At 42.3% G+C, this 18723-nt stretch overlaps 1 protein-coding gene across 3 annotated transcripts in view; it reads right to left on the bottom strand.

The window, feature by feature from the left end:
- The window catches only part of sbf2 (SET binding factor 2), a 106442-nt gene that overhangs the window by 15608 nt on the left and 72111 nt on the right, over positions 1-18723 (bottom strand). For 2 of the 3 annotated variants that reach the window (XM_004543161.4, XM_076883018.1), the window contains 14 exons: positions 16647-16817; positions 16077-16348; positions 14886-15058; positions 14561-14634; positions 9880-10075; positions 8929-9056; positions 7669-7844; positions 7399-7532; positions 7101-7302; positions 6655-6851; positions 6327-6467; positions 4726-4809; positions 3645-3719; positions 1130-1308 (listed from right to left, as the gene is read on the bottom strand). In XM_004543161.4, coding sequence (XP_004543218.1) covers positions 1130-1308; positions 3645-3719; positions 4726-4809; positions 6327-6467; positions 6655-6851; positions 7101-7302; positions 7399-7532; positions 7669-7844; positions 8929-9056; positions 9880-10075; positions 14561-14634; positions 14886-15058; positions 16077-16348; positions 16647-16817 — 2202 coding nt within the window. The remainder of the gene's footprint in view (positions 1-1129; positions 1309-3644; positions 3720-4725; positions 4810-6326; positions 6468-6654; positions 6852-7100; positions 7303-7398; positions 7533-7668; positions 7845-8928; positions 9057-9879; positions 10076-14560; positions 14635-14885; positions 15059-16076; positions 16349-16646; positions 16818-18723) is intronic. The other variant, XM_004543162.4, reaches the window with a different exon arrangement.

The raw sequence follows: 18723 nt of genomic DNA, 5'->3' as shown, positions 1-18723 counted from the left end.
TCCTGCAGATCAGAAGTCATTCTACTTGTGTCTTATGGATGAAAGAACAGCTAGCCAAGCAGAGATTGCAGACAAGGACACGGGTAGCTGCACACTCCACGGGCGAGAAGTCATTCCTGTTACAGACGCTCACCGTCTGATGACAAAATTTACGTCATTTGGACCCAAAAACAACACCAGCAGACTATCGGACGCCAAAACTATAACACACCTCTCAGAGGCTTTGTATTACAAGTTGTACTGGCACAGGTGAGTCTTTGTAATTGTAGGCTTTTGGTAAACTGATTGAGTCATCCCAGCAAAGGTACTATTTCACTGAATCAGCACACTTGGATTAAAAAAAGTGAAAACTGCATAAATGCATAAGATTAAGTGTTTCTGTGAGTTTAAACACAAACCGTTTCATCAGATGTGCTAGTTTTTGACTTTCTCCTTATAATTCCACATGAATTAAACCAACAATTATCCTTTGATACATCAAACTATTCCTGTGCAAGACAACCTGGCCTGAAAACTCCAGACAAACGGCAATGTTTTACAAATCCATTTTACAGCAAGTAGCATGAGCTAGAAAACCCGTGTCTTGATGCACGCTCAATAATCCAGGTAAGGAAAGTTAATCTGTTCATGTGAACGAAGCGTTTTCAGTGAGAGAAACTGTTCATCCACTCATCCAGGTGACTTCGGTGTGACTGCAGATCCCCCTTAGTCTTATAAACAGCACAGCCTCATTGTCAAAATCTCTGATCAACGGCCACGAATACTATTGACAGAGACTTGTGGCATCACAGGTGAAAGATGGTTCAGTGATGGTCTACGTCACTGAACCATCCATTAACTCCACCTCTACAGACTTTACAACATTTATGTTGCCTCAGAAGTGTTTAATTTAACTATATTTTGACTGCTGGGTCTCTGTTAAAAGTGGTGTTCTACTGGACTTCATTATACCCCTTTACACATCTACTACACCACCACCAATAAAACATAATTTAACACATATGACAGTGTAAGAAACATTATAGGTTTCATAAAAGAGGCCACTGAGTGCAAATATAAAACGATATACTACAACAACTCATAGCAAACATGTCCTCTCAGTCTCCGGCCGCTTTGTTTGCATTCTCACCCTTAGATGTGACTTTTCCCCGAAGATGTAAAGGGCTGCTTGATGTTTGAGGAGTTGAGCCTGCAGACTGTGGCTCCCTGCAGGGGGTGCCAGATCCTTCCCTGCTAGTCTGGCACCCACGTCGGCTGCCAGCGGATGCTGACCGAGTCTGCTGCTGGAGCGCAGGCTGGCCCACATGCCTGCAAACACACACACACGCGAACAGAAGTCACACACACACATGCATGAGCCGGCTAGTTCGAATGCCAGAGATGTACACATGCTGTCAAACAAACTAAGACCGAATGATGAACAGCGCATGACATGCGAGCTACGTTTACATGCACAGCAGTACAACGGCTATTATGTAAACACCTTCATTCCTTCAGTCCATGAACAAAGCGACTGCTCTGAGAGTCGGATGTGCTGGGATATTAGAAGCAGAAGTTGCTGGAATTTTTAGCAAGTCAACAAGTCTAGATGGTGTTTCTCTGAAAACAGCATGCAACGCCTTCCAAGCAGCATGAACCACTGCCAGAAGGACGTGATTTTTCACAATAATCACTTTCAGGCCTTTTTCAGTTGCACTTGCGGAGTTATCAAACCACAACTGTCAGCTGCTGTAGCCGGGTCAATTATACAAGAGCATAAATTGGTGAAGTTTCAGCGACGCCTCGATTCAGCACGTTTAAACCGACGGGCTTCGTAATTAAAGTTTACAATGAAAACCGAACACAAGCTGTCCGTTTTCTTTTCCTTCAGACAAGATCAACAATGTAATTGTTCCCACCTGACTGACATACCTGCTGACTGTTGGTTAGACCTTTTATGATTGAGAGACAAACAGGAAATCAAACCACGTCATCACCACTGCTGGGGTGGTCACTTCTGAAATGTAATAGTTTCCAGATAGTCTGCTTGGCAACTTTTTGAATCAAATTAGTGAAAAATAAAAGTTAATTTCTATTTGAATACCCATCTTAAAAATGTCTCCTCATTAAGCTGCAGTTAAATAAGCTTTGCCCAAAGTTAGAACAGTAATTCTAAATGATTATTTTTCCAGGCTGAAGATGAAACGTAATAAAAAGTACTGCTCTTGTCCTTGACGCGGCTAGCTCGTTTTGACTCTGGTCGCCCAGAACTACGAGCACAGATTTGACCAGCAGACAGAAGGTGATGGAAATCTTAAATCTTAGTAAATACTACTAAACATGAATGAATGAATACAGCCCAGATGTTCAGATGTAAACCCTGTAAACAGATTGTGCATTTTCATACGCAAGCAAGGGCCATTACAGTCTGAGCTCCACTGACAAAATGATTTTACTTTAATTAGATTTAGTTTATTTTATATGTTCGAAAATAACAAAATGAGCACAGAATAGGAAGCCCCAAAATATTGGCCACTGCTGCCGTTGGCGGTGGATTTCCAGGTGTTTGTAAGCAGGGATTGTCAAAATCACTTTAGATTGCGGGCCACATACTTCGATCTAAAGTGGGTCAGACCTGTGAAATTCTCCTTCCTTTCAGTGTAAAGATGTTTAACTACGCATTTAATCCCTGAGGTATCTTAATGTGAGATAAAAGAACTGCAAGTTCAACACTACGTCTAAGAGTTATGAAGAAATGCTGCTGTAGAAAACGAGCGCTTATTTATTTACTAAGAAGTAATTGTGCGAAATTACAGAAAAACTTCTGGTAGGTCCCAGAAAGCCCTCTTAATTATTAAACAGAAACTTTTTGTTAATTCACAGAAAATGCCCTCTTTTAAAAAAATGTGGGCCTATTGTGACAAAAACGAAATGATATTTCTGTATCAGATAGCGACAGGGTCTTTTCTGTCATTTAATTTTAATGTAATTTTTCAAAACCATTGAATGGGCTGGATTGGATTTTTAATCCGGACCTTATGTTTGACACCCCTGCTGTATGATGTTGTGCTCAAATTTGGAGAGAAAAGCATAAAAACCATCATTAACTCCATATTTATTCTATATAAGCGCACTTTATTCCAATTAAAACTACACATAACTAGTTGCTCACACACCACTTGTCTAAACATGCAAAATATCTAAGAATTGTCATCTCAGATCTTTACTCGTCAACTAAATCCTACTCCTTTGAGTCAGGCTTACAGAATACTCAAGCTGTCTTTATTACACTGCAGGATCGCAGGGGCCTCATTTTGTGTGATTCACGATTTGTTGTGCCATAACAAACAGCTCACCCCCCCCAGCCTTAACTTGCCGCTGACTGACCACAGTTAGTCCTGCTGAGCCAACACATTAACAATGGAAAAAACCACATTAGAGCCACCACTTCGGTTTGTGAAAAACCACAGCTCCCAGAGGAGTGCCCACAAAGTCAGTGAAGATTAGCACTGCGTCCCAGAAGGTCTTTGTGAGGCATTTGCAGCACAGTGCACTGTGACCCTCGGCGCGGTTAGTGAGCATTTGCGTAGGTTAGGAGTGTTAAAGAAGACGAGAGGTGCTGTTATGAGTGCTGGCAGAGGAGAGAAGGAACAATATCACTATACCTTGATTGGGGATTTTCTCCTTACTGGCAGGCTTTTGGTTTGAGTGAGTGAACAGTTTATCTCTGTACTCAAGCACTGGGTGGATGTTTTGTCGAGGAGACAGGGCGAGGGGGTATGGAAAACACAAATCACGTCAACATCAAATGAACCAACACGACCACCAACCCTACCAAAGATTTCAGATTACAGACTAAAACATGCAAATGAGGATCGGCTATTATTTATTCCGAATGATCGAGTGAATGATGGTTGCATGCATGAATAAGATTGTTTGTGGTTTGGTTATAAATGATGGCGTGAAGACAAAAGGCTCGTATTTAAGCTTGTTTTTTGGGGCTTTTGCAGATAACACATGCAAATAAAACAGTAATTAAATTCACATGAAGTTCAAGGCACAGTTTTGCATGGCAAATCCTCTGGATCTTAAGAGAAGACGTTACATAGCGATGGGTTAAGTAAAACCCTGTGTCATCCTTTTAGGGCATTTACAAAAAAAAAAGAAAAAAAAAGATGACTCACAGTTTCAGCGACGCCTTAAAATATTTGACCTTCATCTGACTAACACGTCGGACACTTTGTTTCCAAGAAATCACATTCCAGTTCGAGCACTCATCGCGATGTGTCAGCTTTGACGGTACATTAAGCTTTTATTTGATAAGTTACAATAATGCTAACGTGGCAAGAAATACGGGTCACAGTTAATGCAGTTAATGTAGCCCCAAGTTTCTCTTATGAGATATAAATCCTTAAATTTCACATAATTATATTTCTTGAAGTTGAAATTGGATGCACGTTTATAGCTATAAGGTACAGATGGCCCCAAAGATAACCAGCAAATAGCTGCTTGATGCTTTCAGTCTGGGGAGTAATGCTTCAGAGGTTACCCAACACTCATAATGTACGCTGTAATCACAACTCCTTAAAGTATGGTGTGTCTGAAGAGATGCAGAAAGCACAAATCCCTGTTTGCTCACTTTCTTTCAAATAACTATGTAATTGTAACAGTTCTGGTGTTTCATATTTCACCAGGCAGCAAGGACGCACATGAAGTGCTGAGCAGGAAACAGAGAAAACCACTCACCTCCTCGAGTAAAGCTGTTTGAGAATGGGATGTCTAAATGGACAGGAGCCATCTTTGGCATCCTGGATATTCTCCTTTCACTGCCTGGAAAACATTCACACAGCACACAGGTGTCCATTACAAACACACGGAGTAAACAGTGAGACACGAGTGAGATCTAAGAAACTAAATCAAATTTGATTTTAGGATCACTCATTGTAGCAACTTTTGATCAGACTTAAATCCCAGTTTTCCCATTAAGAACCATCAATGTGACCCGGGTTATTTAAACACATGAAAATTCAGTTAAATCGTAAGCATGCACAGGATTTGTGCTTGTGTGTGTGTGTGCGTGTGTGTGTATAGAGTTTATTCAGGATACAGGCAGAAGGAGGTGAAGTCAGAGGAGATGGATTGTGTGGTCAGTGACCTCAGGCTGTCCTTTGATTCTTACACAACCTTTCATTGTACAAAATTTCCTTCTTAATTTCAATAAATATCACACTCTGTAATGCTCCCATACAGTCACTCTCCCCTATTGCACTCATACACACACAAAGATAAGGTGGTAAAAAAATAACTGCTGACCAGAGCGAACACAGAAAGGAAGAGAATGACTACCTGAGAAAAAAAACACACAGAGCCGCAGAAAACTAAAATAACTTTGTGGAGTGCAAGTCTGCAGTTTTTCTGAAGACGTGAACTCTGCATGGCCTCTTGTCCCTTTTGAAACGAACTTGTTCCCCCCGCCCCAAGAAAAAAAAATTGTAGTACAATTATGGTCAGTGTAACGGAGCAATAAACGCTGTAAAGCGGCATACTGTAAAGTTGTCTGATATAAGGTAGCAACCAATTTTTGCAAGTTGGATTTACTGGAGATTTACACGACTTGATGGTGGAGGTCAGCCACAACCCGAGTAAAAGGTTGTGCTCTTTCTCATGCCCTACAGTTTGACCAACAGCCTTTAACGTTCACTGATAACACTGATGGCAGCCGTCCATTTATTGTACATGTCCTCATTTCAGGCACTCGGCACAGATCATGGGTGTGCCTTTGTGGGAAAATGGAATGAGAGAGACGTCGTCGGTGTTTGACTTACGACGAAGATTTAAGGCTCAGAAATCAAAAGAACAGAAGCATTTTGTCTCCACTAAGTCAGAGACTGAAACAGGAAAAGGAGTCAGATTCTCACATCACTGAGAATACTGAGAGAAGTTTGAAAAAGCCTCGCTGTTGCCAATCTTAAAATTGTGAAACCACAGGAATGTTCGGCCTAAAAGTTGGAACCAGTGAGTCCGTGGTGATGAAAGGAGCTACCTCAAAAAAATGTAAAGATAGTTCTCAGATAGAGTTCACAGATTATAGCTACCACTAATTTCTTCCCATGGAAATGGTCAATATACTATTCTTTGGTTCTAAAATTGATGAAAATGTGGGCTGAAAAATACATTAAGAATAAAACATGCAAACCACAGCATAACTGGGACTGGGTCTACCATCAGCACAGTGGACAGAAAGTAGGAGATGCATTTTAACAAATACCAACACGAATCATTATGAACCTTTATGGTGTTTGTGAGACAAAATATACAGTGAACATTACAATCTTCTTGAAGTGTACCTGGCGAGAGGCCTATCAGGGAGCGGTTGGTCAGGGTGTTGTTTCCATTCATTTTAAAGTAGATCGGGATGGAGTCCAGAATAGCCTGCAGGTACTTCTCCTGTTCAAGACTACTGGATGAATCTGAGGATGAGGCAGGGGCTAAAAAGAGAAAAAAAGTGAATGACTTCTATAATAAAAGCTGTTTGAATAACAGACTTTGTGATAAGTTTTATAAGGAAGATTTATATGAACATTAAAAAAAATTTTTTTTCCACTAGTTGCTTCATCAGAAAACCTGTAATCATTTACAAACAGAACATCTGTGCCTGTCAGCACGTAAGCACACCTGTTGAGGACGGGTTCTGCGACTTGAACAGCCCCACTACACTCTTGCCATGAAAGCCTCCTGAGCGGAGCAGAACGGCTTTGGTGCGCGGGTGTTTCCAGCACACAACAGGCAGACGGTTGTGTCTGAAGCAACGGGCTACTTTGTGTAAACCGCTGTCCTGTACAGCCTGAGGAACAACCAGCAGTCCCGGGTAGCTGTCACAGAGAGAGAAAGTGTTAACATCTGTCTAACATCGGTGAGCTGCTGCAAAGCCACACAAATATGACCGCAATTAAAAAGCCTCCTGCAGAAGTTTGTGTTTTTGCACACAGATAAGAACAATAATTCAGTCAAACATCCCCTCCGCAGGCCTTTTGAGATTCTCAGGCTTGCCTACTTATGAAATCGGTGACATCAGCACATGTAGGGTAAATAAGACAACCTCTAGGCGAGAGGCGGTGTACCTGCGGCACAGCGAGTAGAGTCTGTTCACGGCCGTGATCCTGAACTGCTCGCCGGACTTGGAGCGGGACGAGTTGGCGGTGATGGTGCCCATTCCCAGACGCTGGTAGTCACGGAAGCACGACTGCTCCACAAGCTGCTCCATGGTGGACTTCTCCGAAGCTCTCAAAGTGCTGCTGGGTGGCGGCTCACCATCGTCCGATACTACAACACAAACAGCATTTTCTTCAGTTTGTTTTTCCCCCCTTTCCCATTCTTCCACGTCCAAAAGTCACCACATTAAAATATGTCGCTTCTCACTTGAAATATCGTCATCTTCATGCCAGGTCATTCTGCTGCCTCTGTCATTCTTCTTCAGCGAGGGCTGGCTACCTCGGCCCATGGTGATCTTTCCAGCCCTCTTTGCTCCCTTGACAATCGTCTTTGACAGTGTTCTGCGAGGAGTACAGAGCAGAAATGATTTACTGTGGCATCAAGACCCACTCATAACAATATCTCAGATAACCATGTGTGAGACTGTGTGATTCATGCACGGAAACAACGCTCGGTGAGCTGGCACGCACTACAAACCTGAACCCAGTGTTTCTCTCTTTTTGCTTTGGAAGGATTAGCTGAGGTGCTGTTTGTCCTGCAGCAAATGCAAAGGAGCTGAAGATGGACTGTGGGTAGCGGATTCTCTGCAGGTGCTTCCTGAAGATCTCCACCATCTCTGAGCTCACCTCCTCATCAAAAGCCACTTTAATCAGCTGCAAAAGACAGTTGGTTAAACAGACTGCTTAATCACACAAGCAACGATTCAAATACAGCATTTCAAGTGCAAACTGCAACGGTGAAAAATGAAGCAAAAAATGCTGCTTTATCATTTATGTTTACTCCAACAAGGACCTCAATTTACAAGAAGAACTTCAGGTTGTATTAAAAAAAAGAGGTAAAACGAGCAACTGAGACCATAAACTCACGAGGAAAGAGTGACAATGACACTAATCTGACCTAAGTTCAGTCAGTGCACTTAACCTCTAGACCATGTTTGTGCTGTTTGTGCCTTTGGGGCCATTTTAAATACATAATCTTACACATAATACGGACTGCTGTGTGTTTACTTGAACTAAGAATCCACCCCAGAAGTTGTGCTTTAGTTTTGGTGAATAAAATTTTATTATTTAGCACTAATTAACTGTAATTGCACTTTGATAACCAAGCTACGGAGAGTTATTTAACTTCTCATACATATCTGGTGACTTCTGGCTCCAACACAGAACAAAATGCCAAAAGACCAAAAATGCATGCCACCACAAACCAATCAATGGATGATGTCACAGTGTTTTTTATACGGTGGGGCATCGTGACGCACTTCGGCAAGTTGATTTAAGAGATTTGCTCATCTGTACCAATCTGCCCACATATGGTTTCTGCACAGACACGTACACGCACAGAACAGCACAATAAAAACTGCAGAGATGGCCACACAACTCAAGTGACCCGCACTCACTTCCATCATCCCTGGCAGTAAAAAGACAGGAATGAGCCATAAAATTTTTACAACGGTACATCCAAAGAGTAAAAACACATGCTTGGCTGAAAATTATAATGATGTGCCACACCGAATGTTACGGTGTAATTAGTTGTCCAATCTTTTAGTTTGTGATGTGCTTCTTTTTTTTTTAGAATCTTTTGCAGCTCACCGAGTAACGAACGAGATCCAGTTCATAAAATAATGTGAAATAATATTTGAGTACCACATATTAAGCTTCAGGCTTCATCCTCTCCCAACCAAGCAATTGAACATCGTGTATTCATGCTAATTTGAGAGAAGCGTGCTTCAGTGTCTACCTGAAACGTTGCAGAGCGGAGCTGCAGGCCTTCCTGCATGTTCTGCTGCAGCTGGTTCTGGATGCTGATCTTCTTCTCTTTGGTCAGAGTGGACACTGGGAAAGCTCTGATCACTGCCTGCTCCCCCACTGCATACAAACACACCAGCATCTTGTTATTATACATACAACCCCAATACTGCATGCCCATGATGTTCAGTCCCTCAGGTGCATTAATGCCGATGGCAGCTAACATATCTGGACAGGTGCCATCCGTGCTGAAAGGTATATACAGGTTTTAGAGCAACATATGCTCCGATCCAGAGTACATATTTTTCAGGGAACACTAAACTGCTTCTATTACAAAAACATGGCTTCATGGTAAAAGACGTGTGTGCTGAACTGGCTTGCCTGCAGTCCAGACCTTTCACCAAGTGAAAACATTTGGTGCATCATCAAATGAAAGAAGACAAAGAAGACCCAGGACTGCTGAGCAGCTAGAAGGTTATATCAGACAACAATGGGACAACATTCCTCTTCCAAAAGTTCAGGAGCTGCTCTCCTCAGTTCCCAGACATTTATGGATTCAATTAGATTCAGTTCAGTTTTATTTATATACCAATGAATCACCACAACAGTTGCCTCAATGCTCTGTGGTTAAAAGAAGAGTGGATGCTACACAGTGATTTCTTGAGACATGTTGCTGCCATCAAATTCAGATTCAGTCTTTTTAAACATTTGATGTTTTTTTATGTTCTGTTGTGATTAAAATACGAGATTAAGAAATTTGTAAATCACTGCATTCTGCTTACATTTTAAACAGCGTCTCAACTCATCAGGATTTGGGTTAGTATCCGATGCCCCTTACTGACAAAACAGACTTTTGCTTTTTTAGTTTAACACTGAAAATTAGCCAATAAAAACAAAACATATGAGTATTTTTCCATTTTATTGAGACTGTTTTTGTACTCACCCAGTGGATCATGTGGGATGCCTTTAAAGATGACGCGGTACGTGGTGAGAAACAGAGCTCCCTCTGCTGGCAAGATGTGCGGGCCCCCAAGGAGGCCCCCTGTGGCCTCCTCCCTGCCATTGGGGTCCAGAAGCACCCGCAGCCCCTCCGCAACCAACTCTTCTCCAGGAAGCAGCGCTGGACGCAGAATCTTAGGCTGAAAGGTAAAAGCATAATAACCCATCACGTCTACAAACACATGCGAGATCCAATTTAGACATTTTTCATTGACAACAAGGTGCTCAAAATTAAGCGCATGTGCGTCACTGAAATCAATTTGTCTTCATAATGTCAAATCACAGCACCGCATGAATTTCTTGGACAAACTTAAGCTACGCACAAACGTCATCATTGAATAAAAAAGAAAAAACACCCCACACATCTTGCAAGCACACTAGTCATCAAACGGCGTTCAGAAATTAAACATCCAACAAAAACAAATTCCTACTCTCTGCGGAGGCCAATTTACCATTTCTACTCTCCTGAAAAACTCATGATCTACTTTTTAAGTGAAAATGTTTCTGTTTTATGCAGCTCACTGAACCGAGTAAGGACTGGTTTTCACTTTATGTCCTCAACATCTGGAAACTGACTGATGTTCTATAGGTGAAAAAAAGTGCATCACAACAGACCTTTGTAATCATATAATTCAAAAAGCAGCTGATACACAGTACATTCTGTTCCCTCTTTTAATCATTTTGCAATAAAAAACAACAACAATAAAAAGGTGCACTAATGTTACGTTGGAACACATACTTGTATAAGCGGCGTCTTTTAACAGTAAATACCTTACATTTTTGTGCGAATGCTGATTCAGCTGCAATGGCTGAAATTAGTTTCGGTTTAAACTCGCTTTCCCAGAGACGCATGCGACTGACTCATGTCTTTGTTTCGCAATTTGCTTGATAATTAACTGGCTGCCGAGTATCTACTAAAGCAGTATCTACTATACAGTGGGGCAAAAAAGTATTTAGTCAGCCACCGATTGTGCAAGTTCCCCCACTTAAAATGATGACAGAGGTCAGTAATTTGCACCAGAGGTACACTTCAACTGTGAGAGACAGAATGTGAAAAAAAAATCTATGAATTCACATGGTAGGATTTGTAAAGAATTTATTCGTAAATCAGGGTGGAAAATAAGTATTTGGTCACCTCAAACAAGGAAAATCTCTGGCTCTCACAGACCTGTAACGTCTTCTGTAAGAAGCTTTTCTGTCCCCCACTCGTTACCTGTATGAATGGCACCTGTTTGAACTCATCATCTGTATAAAAGACACCTGTCCACAGCCTCAAACAGTCAGACTCCAAACTCCGCCATGGCCAAGACCAAAGAGCTTTCGAAGGACACCAGGAAAAGTATTGTAGACCTGCACCATACTGGGAAGAGTGAATCTACAATAGGCAAGCAGCTTGGTGTGAAAAAATCAACTGTGGGAGCAATCATCAGAAAATGGAAGACATACAAGACCACTGATAATCTCCCTCGATCTGGGGCTCCACGCAAGATCTCATCCCGTGGGGTCAAAATGATCATGACAACGGTGAGCAAAGATCCCAGAACCACACGGGGGGACCTGGTGAATGACCTGCAGAGAGCTGGGACCAAAGTAACAAAGGTCACCATCAGTAACACACTACAACGGCAGGGAATCAAATCCCGCAGTGCCAGATGTGTCCCGCTGCTGAAGCCAGTGCATGTCCAGGCCCGTCTGAAGTTTGCCAGAGAGCACATGGATGATACAGCAGAGGATTGGGAGAATGTCATGTGGTCAGATGAAACCAAAGTAGAACTTTTTGGTATAAACTCAACTCGTCGTGTTTGGAGGAAGAAGAATACTGAGTTGCATCCCAAGAACACCATACCTACTGTGAAGCATGGGGGTGGAAACATCATGCTATGGGGCTGTTTTTCTGCCAAGGGGACAGGACGACTGATCCGTGTTAAGGACAGAATGAATGGGGCCATGTATCGTGAGATTTTGAGCCAAAACCTCCTTCCATCAGTGAGAACTTTGAACATGAAACGAGGCTGGGTCTTCCAACATGACAATGATCCAAAACACACCGCCCGGGCAACAAAGGAGTGGCTCCGTAAGAAGCATTTGAAAGTCCTGGAGTGGCCTAGCCAGTCTCCAGACCTCAACCCCATAGAAAATCTGTGGCGGGAGTTGAAAGTCCGTGTTGCTCGGCGACAGCCCCAAAACATCACTGCTCTCGAGAAGATCTGCATGGAGGAATGGGCCAAAATACCAGCTACTGTGTGTGCAAACCTGGTAAAGACCTATAGTAAACGTTTGACCTCTGTTATTGCCAACAAAGGTTATGTTACAAAGTATTGAGTTGTATTTTTGTTATTGACCAAATACTTATTTTCCACCCTGATTTACGAATAAATTCTTTACAAATCCTACCATGTGAATTCATGGATTTTTTTTTTCACATTCTGTCTCTCACAGTTGAAGTGTACCTCTGGTGCAAATTACTGACCTCTGTCATCATTTTAGGTGGGGGAACTTGCACAATCGGTGGCTGACTAAATACTTTTTTCCCCCACTGTAAGTCAACAGTCAGGTCTGCACCCTGCGCTGCTTCGGCTCCTTCTGGCCTCCACAGTCAGCAGAAACACTCAGTTGTTCCATTGTCACAAATGTGCACGAGGAGGGACGTTAGATCATTCACAACATTTCCCATTAAGGCCACAGCTGACCTGTGGGAACGAAGCTCCAGCCAGGAGATAATAGCTTCTTGTCCTCGAATGAACAGCGAGACCAAGAAGAAAGTCCCTCTGCACCTCATTACTGCTGCGAGCTCGGCTGCTTATTGTTGCTGCACCTTAAAAGCATGCACTGCTTTCCTTCTTTAGGGTTATTGCTGCCATTACTACTATTCAGACTTGTCACAAAGCCAGAGTCGGTGTTGTTTACACACTTTCAGCATGTTTTGGCATGATGCTCGCAGCCCAAGATGGAAGCCTTATCCGACACATAAACATGTGAGTAGCTAACCAAAAGCTGCAGCAGACAGACAGCTCTCCGCTGTGTCCAGGTTGCTCCCTAAGCAGCATTGGCATAATGTTTTAATGCATGTATAATTGTGTGATTTATCAAAAGCTGGCAGGCGTGTGGTAGAGCGAGGTCCAAAAGACTAAGTGGTAAAATATGAAAGCGTGATGATATCTGGAAAACACTGGATGACATTAGCTGGATGCAGAGTTGCAGCAAACCAGACCAAACTGAGCACGTGGACTAAACTAAGAGACATGAGTAAAAGTCTTCATTAAGTCAACAGTGCAGAAGAATACAGTGTTTAAAATTAGTCTGTGGTTGTCTGTGTTAGCTCTGCACAGACTGAAGACCTTTCATCCTGTTTCAGCTATAGCATGCTCCCCTCTGTAACCCCGATTTAGATAAGCGGAGGAGGACAATGGACTGGATGGATGGAAGCATTATGTCAAGTAATCCAGATTTATTTTTCTCAGTTATCAATAAAGCATAGAGTATATATATAAAATATAACCATCGCTACAGTAAATGGTAAATGGACTGATTCTCTCACCCATTCACACAAGCACTTTCTTCTATGCTTTTAAGCGCTTTCTAGCTAACATTCACGCACATTCATACCCTGATGGATGCATCGGAAAGCAACATGGGGTTAGTATCTTGCTCAAGGATATTTGGCATGCAGAGCGGGGGAGCCAGGGATCAAACCACCAACCTTCCGATCAGTAGATGACCTCCTCTACCTCCTGAGCTACAGCCATAGTGACGTCAGCTATTAACCATGGCGGGGCAGAGCTCACTAAGAAACCAGACACGCCATCAGGAAAGTGTTTACTGAGGTCTTAAACAAGTAGCAGTCGATAGACTTTTGTACAATTTGATTTTATTTTGCAATCAAAAGATTCACCCCCTGCTGGCCAGTGGTGAAACTGCAGGATTTAAGGAAGGCTATACCCATCTTTTAAATACAGTCTATGACATAGAACCAGATGCCTCAGATGTGATCTGCTTTTTCATATTTGCCTGTTCAACGAGTTCTTTTGGAATATAACTTTTAGCTTGCGCCTGTTGTTAGATGATAAGTATGTGATGAAAACTTAAATTAACAAACTATGAAAGCGAATTTTTAAGTGTGTTACCAGTGGACTCCTCACCCATTTGTAGTAACTTGCAATAATATGGGTCAAGTTCTCTATAGGTTATTATTATAAATGGAATGAAATGGATCTAAAAAAAAGGTCTGCCCCAATTGATCTAAGGCTTGGCTATTAGACAGATGACTCTAGGCTTTCTCCTGGAAACTACTTGATCAGTTTTCCCCCCTAATTGTACTGTCATTAACTTTGAATGTGCTAACTAAGGCCTGCACAGTGTGAGCTGTAGCTCTTGGGTCTTTTGCACTCTCTCTGAGCATTGCTTTGTCTGAATCAACTGCTGATGATCAATTAATCAAGTGCATTTGATTAGCAGCATCTGGCTGCTGTTTACCCTCCTAATTCCTATGGAGGCAGTAAAAGTGTATTTAGTTTTAATCATTTGAAGACTTTTTCATGTGAATGTAGCTGCATAAATACTGTATATACAGCTGCTGGGTCTATGTAGCATAGAGTCCCAGCAGCTTAGTGAGAAACAGCACTCACCTTCTGAATAGGAGGTAACCTCCTGCTCTCGCGGTGAACCGCCTCCAGCGCCTCAATCTGCATAGCTACAATGCCTGTAGGTCAGAAGCTGGGGTCAGTTACCATGTGTACACACACACACACACACACACACACACACGCATGTGTGTGCTTTCTATCAGGATGTGTATTTACAGGTTTTGACATGCCAGGAGTTTAATGAGCTCACAGGCCTCTGTTGCTGTTGGCCTGAGCTGAGAAAACACAAATCGAAGGTTTTACTCTGAATACAGCTGAGGGAATCAGGGTTGTGACAGAGAGTGAATAAATACAGTTAGTGCTGTACCTGGGATCATGCTGTGCAGGCTCTTAATGTGCTCCTGTGTCACGCCGCTCTCTGTGCACACCTTATCGATGAAGCGGGCCACAAACCGAACCACAGAGTTGGCGACGTCGCTGTTTTCCGAGTCCTCAAACCCACTTTCAGTATCAAAGCTCTCTGCCACACTGCCAGCAATGCTGCAAACACACACGATGACACAATGAAAATGAGAAAGGTCAAGCCACCATGCCCAGGAGGAGATCTGATCCTAGATGTGAGAGTTGTGTGCTGACAGACATGGATTTAAACATGCACTGTGCTAAAGAGCAGTGAAGGTGAGAGTGATTTGCAGCCTGGCATGAGCTGAGTGCTGATGCCTGGATCGCTGGCTCAGACTCTATTATCCAAGGAGAATGTTTCACATGAGAAACTGATGCAACTTTCCTTTTGGATGCACAAATACTAAGTGATGAAATCCAAATGTCCTCTGTGGGAAGCAAACATGTCTGGGGTGAAAGCAAAAGAAATTGAAAGAACTTTTCCACATAAATACATTCTTGGCTGCAGCTTTTCTCTCATCTTATTATAAATAGAAACAAAACACATTATAAAATAGCGACATTGTGTTCTTGTGCAATTAGGAACAAAATATAAAAAACTGCAAAAAGCTACATCCTCCTGACCTTCAGTTAAACAAGAAATGACAACAAGAAAATCTACATGAATACCCTTCGGTTTTCAGGGCAAGACATTTAAGGAGGGGATCTTCCCCTGTTTAATTGTCTCCACAGTTGGTATAGAACATAGGAAATCACTCCCACTCTTAATTTGTTTGGTTTGGGTGAGTACAGCGTAGCTCCAGTATAAGACAACCTGATGGTTTTAAAGTTTCCAGCAGAAGTAAATGAGCCGCACACTTGTTTCGTGCAGTAGCGATGTGAGCCCACAGGATGGATGTGGTCCGGAAACAGAAGGGGAGCTGCGATCCATTTGGCTAAATAGGAAGGTATCATGTAGACCGCAAGCTCTGCCACATCCACCCACATGCTTATCATCACCTTATTAAGAGAAGCACAGATACTCCCAAATCATGAAACCCAACATGGAAGTTTCCTTCCAGATAAGACTAATCGCTCTACCTTGCAAATGCAGAACAAGCCAAAAAACATTAAAAAGGTTGCAGTCGGGTTTAAGATGTTAAACCGCTCTCCTGACCTGTTTGTCACAATGCTGTTACTGCCGCTCTCCCAGTCAGTTGCAGGGGTGTTGCGCAGCAGCTTGTTCTTGCTGCTGTCCAAAGGCACCAGCAGGTAAACCATGAGGCTCGCGTAGTGGATGGCCTGGCTGAACACGGTGCTCTCCTCGTTCTTCACGAGCTCCTGCTGCTTGTCTTTGCTCAGACTGGGCCATAAACGCAGCTGCTCTGCTGCTAGGTCCATGGCTGTCTGCTCTTCATCTCGGTCCGCTGCAGGCACGGCACCGGCATCCTAAAGGAGGTAGAAGCAGAAAATAAACATCTTAACAGCCTGCTCAAAAACTTGTTTTGACATTCATACTGTCTTTGAATGTAACTTTGCTAAAGAAGCCAAATGTCATGGTTTGTTGAGCTACTTAAAACCAAGATTGCTTTGAAAAGCATTATTTTGCATTTATATTCGGATATTTGCTTGAAAACTACATATTAGTAATAAATTATAATAAAATTATTTTCTCACTCTGATTTTTAGTTTAATAGACTTAAAATTGTTACAAAATGTGCAACAGTCCCTCCTATCCCTGTTTTACCTTTAACGTGGCGGTGACGCCCCCCTTTTCCTCCGGGGTGTTAAGATAAAGGGCTCGGATCTGGCTCTGTACTTCGCTGTAGAAAGTGGCTTCCCAGAACTGCTGGTTGGTCCAGATGGGATGGTCCTGTATGCAGGTGTAGGCAAACTGGTTCACTCCCGGAGCCAACTTCTACAAGGCAAAACGGAGATCACACAGTGAGGACAATGTGGACAAAAAAAGAGAAAAGAAGCAAGATTACACAGCAGGCTGTTTGGTGGTTAGTTTTCTATGTGGGGCTGATTTTTCACTGGATTTGTGACCGAACCTGCATGTTTGTGTAGACACGCGATCTTGTGTAGAAAGAGAAAAGAGCCCTCGTGAATTTAAATCTTGGGGGTTATTAAATGACTGACTGATGGAGTAAAAACATAAAAAACAACCTAAAACAAACAAAAAAAGGATAGAAAAAAAAAGTTTATGTCAGCTCCGACAGTAAAAGACTCACCAGATGTTTGACTGTCGGGCTTAAAAACAACGAATGACAGTCTCATTGTTTACAATTAAATATATGTTAGGACAGCAACTGCATTTCCTGTTTTCATAAAATTGAATTCATGTATCAACTAAAAACCTGACAAAGTCAATCAAATCCTTTTTCACCCCCCGTGAGGACAAACACACTGGAGCATGTGGCTCCACAGCCAAACAAAGGCACACAACTTCATTTTAAATTCTGATGGAAATCAAAGCGGGGACGCAAATCATCTGCGGTACTCGGCAAAAGTCTTGAATCAACCCTAAAGAGGCAGACTTTCTTGGAATTTGTAAAGTGCTCTTGAGCAATAGTTCCCCAGCTTTCTGAAAAGCTATCAAAACTTTTCTTTGGACACTGGCTGCTTTTTCAGTATTTTTCAGAAGAATTGAAGAACACCTTCAATTTTCAATCGAACAATGATTCCAAACACACAGACAATGGTGTAAAAGCAAACCTAGATAGAAATAAACGCTCAAGTGAACACCATCAGTCATGGTGTGGTCTCCCCAGAATGGAGATCTCATCATTACCGCAGCAGTGAGGGATCATTTTGAGAGAGAATGGAATTTAAAAAAGGCAGCAAACATCCAAAGAAGAGCTTTAAATGTCTTTCAATAAATCTGGCGATGTATTCCTGAAGGCCACTACTAAAGAAATTACAAAAAAAGTTTACCTAAGAGTTCAGGCTGTGTTCAAGCATAAAGCTGGTGATTCTTTCGTGCTTGTTAGAACTGTACAGACTCTGTTTTTGCCTGATTTACTGTTTTTTCAAAGTATGTTTAAACAGGTTTCAATAAATCATTATAATTTTGTGTGGTTCAAGACTTCTTACTGCATAAACACAATTATCAAGCCATGAAAATACACATTGGACTCAGGTCTAGAGCCTAAACGTTTCTCTTTTTGTTCTCCTGAAGATAAATACAAACGCTCCCCGAGCCTGAGCTAAAATATCCTGCATGCATTATTGGAGATATAACTTCTTAAACAGATAACAACTCCTACTGATGAAGCAGCACACGTTCTTGTGCCTACACTAGTGAAAAACAGTGTTGTTGTTTTTCACTAGTGTAGCCCAAGCAGTGAATCACCTGCTGCTTACAAAAACAGATTCTGAACATACTGTACCGTCCTCAGCACAAGACATGAACGTTGCTGCACACTGTACTGTAATAACACATGTTTAACCACGCTGGAAGTGGTGGGGAAGCAAAAAAATAAATCAATCACGCCACGAACAACACGATCCAAATACAAGCACGGCGTGCCATTAAATTATCATCACAAACCAACCGCCCACAACCGTCCACCTCCCTTCAAAGTCTGACAGCCATATGTAAGGCTGAAGGCTTTTATTAGATTAGCTTCTGAACCCTCCCCCTGAGCCGGACACAACACGGTGGTTTCTATTATCACTTTATAGTTTGCCTTTGAAGGATGAGAACTTTGGAGGTGGGGGTTACTGTAATTATAACAGACAGAACCAAAACAGTTTTATTCCCAGTGAAATGGGCCAGAAGCCAGAAGCCAGGAGAGCTGGGAGCTAATGCCCGCAGCTGC

The sequence above is a fragment of the Maylandia zebra genome, linkage group LG1, assembly GCF_041146795.1.
Source record: "Maylandia zebra isolate NMK-2024a linkage group LG1, Mzebra_GT3a, whole genome shotgun sequence".
NCBI classification, from domain to species: domain Eukaryota; kingdom Metazoa; phylum Chordata; class Actinopteri; order Cichliformes; family Cichlidae; genus Maylandia; species Maylandia zebra.
Note: the sequence above shows the minus strand (reverse complement) of the source record. Positions and strands in the feature narration are given on the sequence as shown.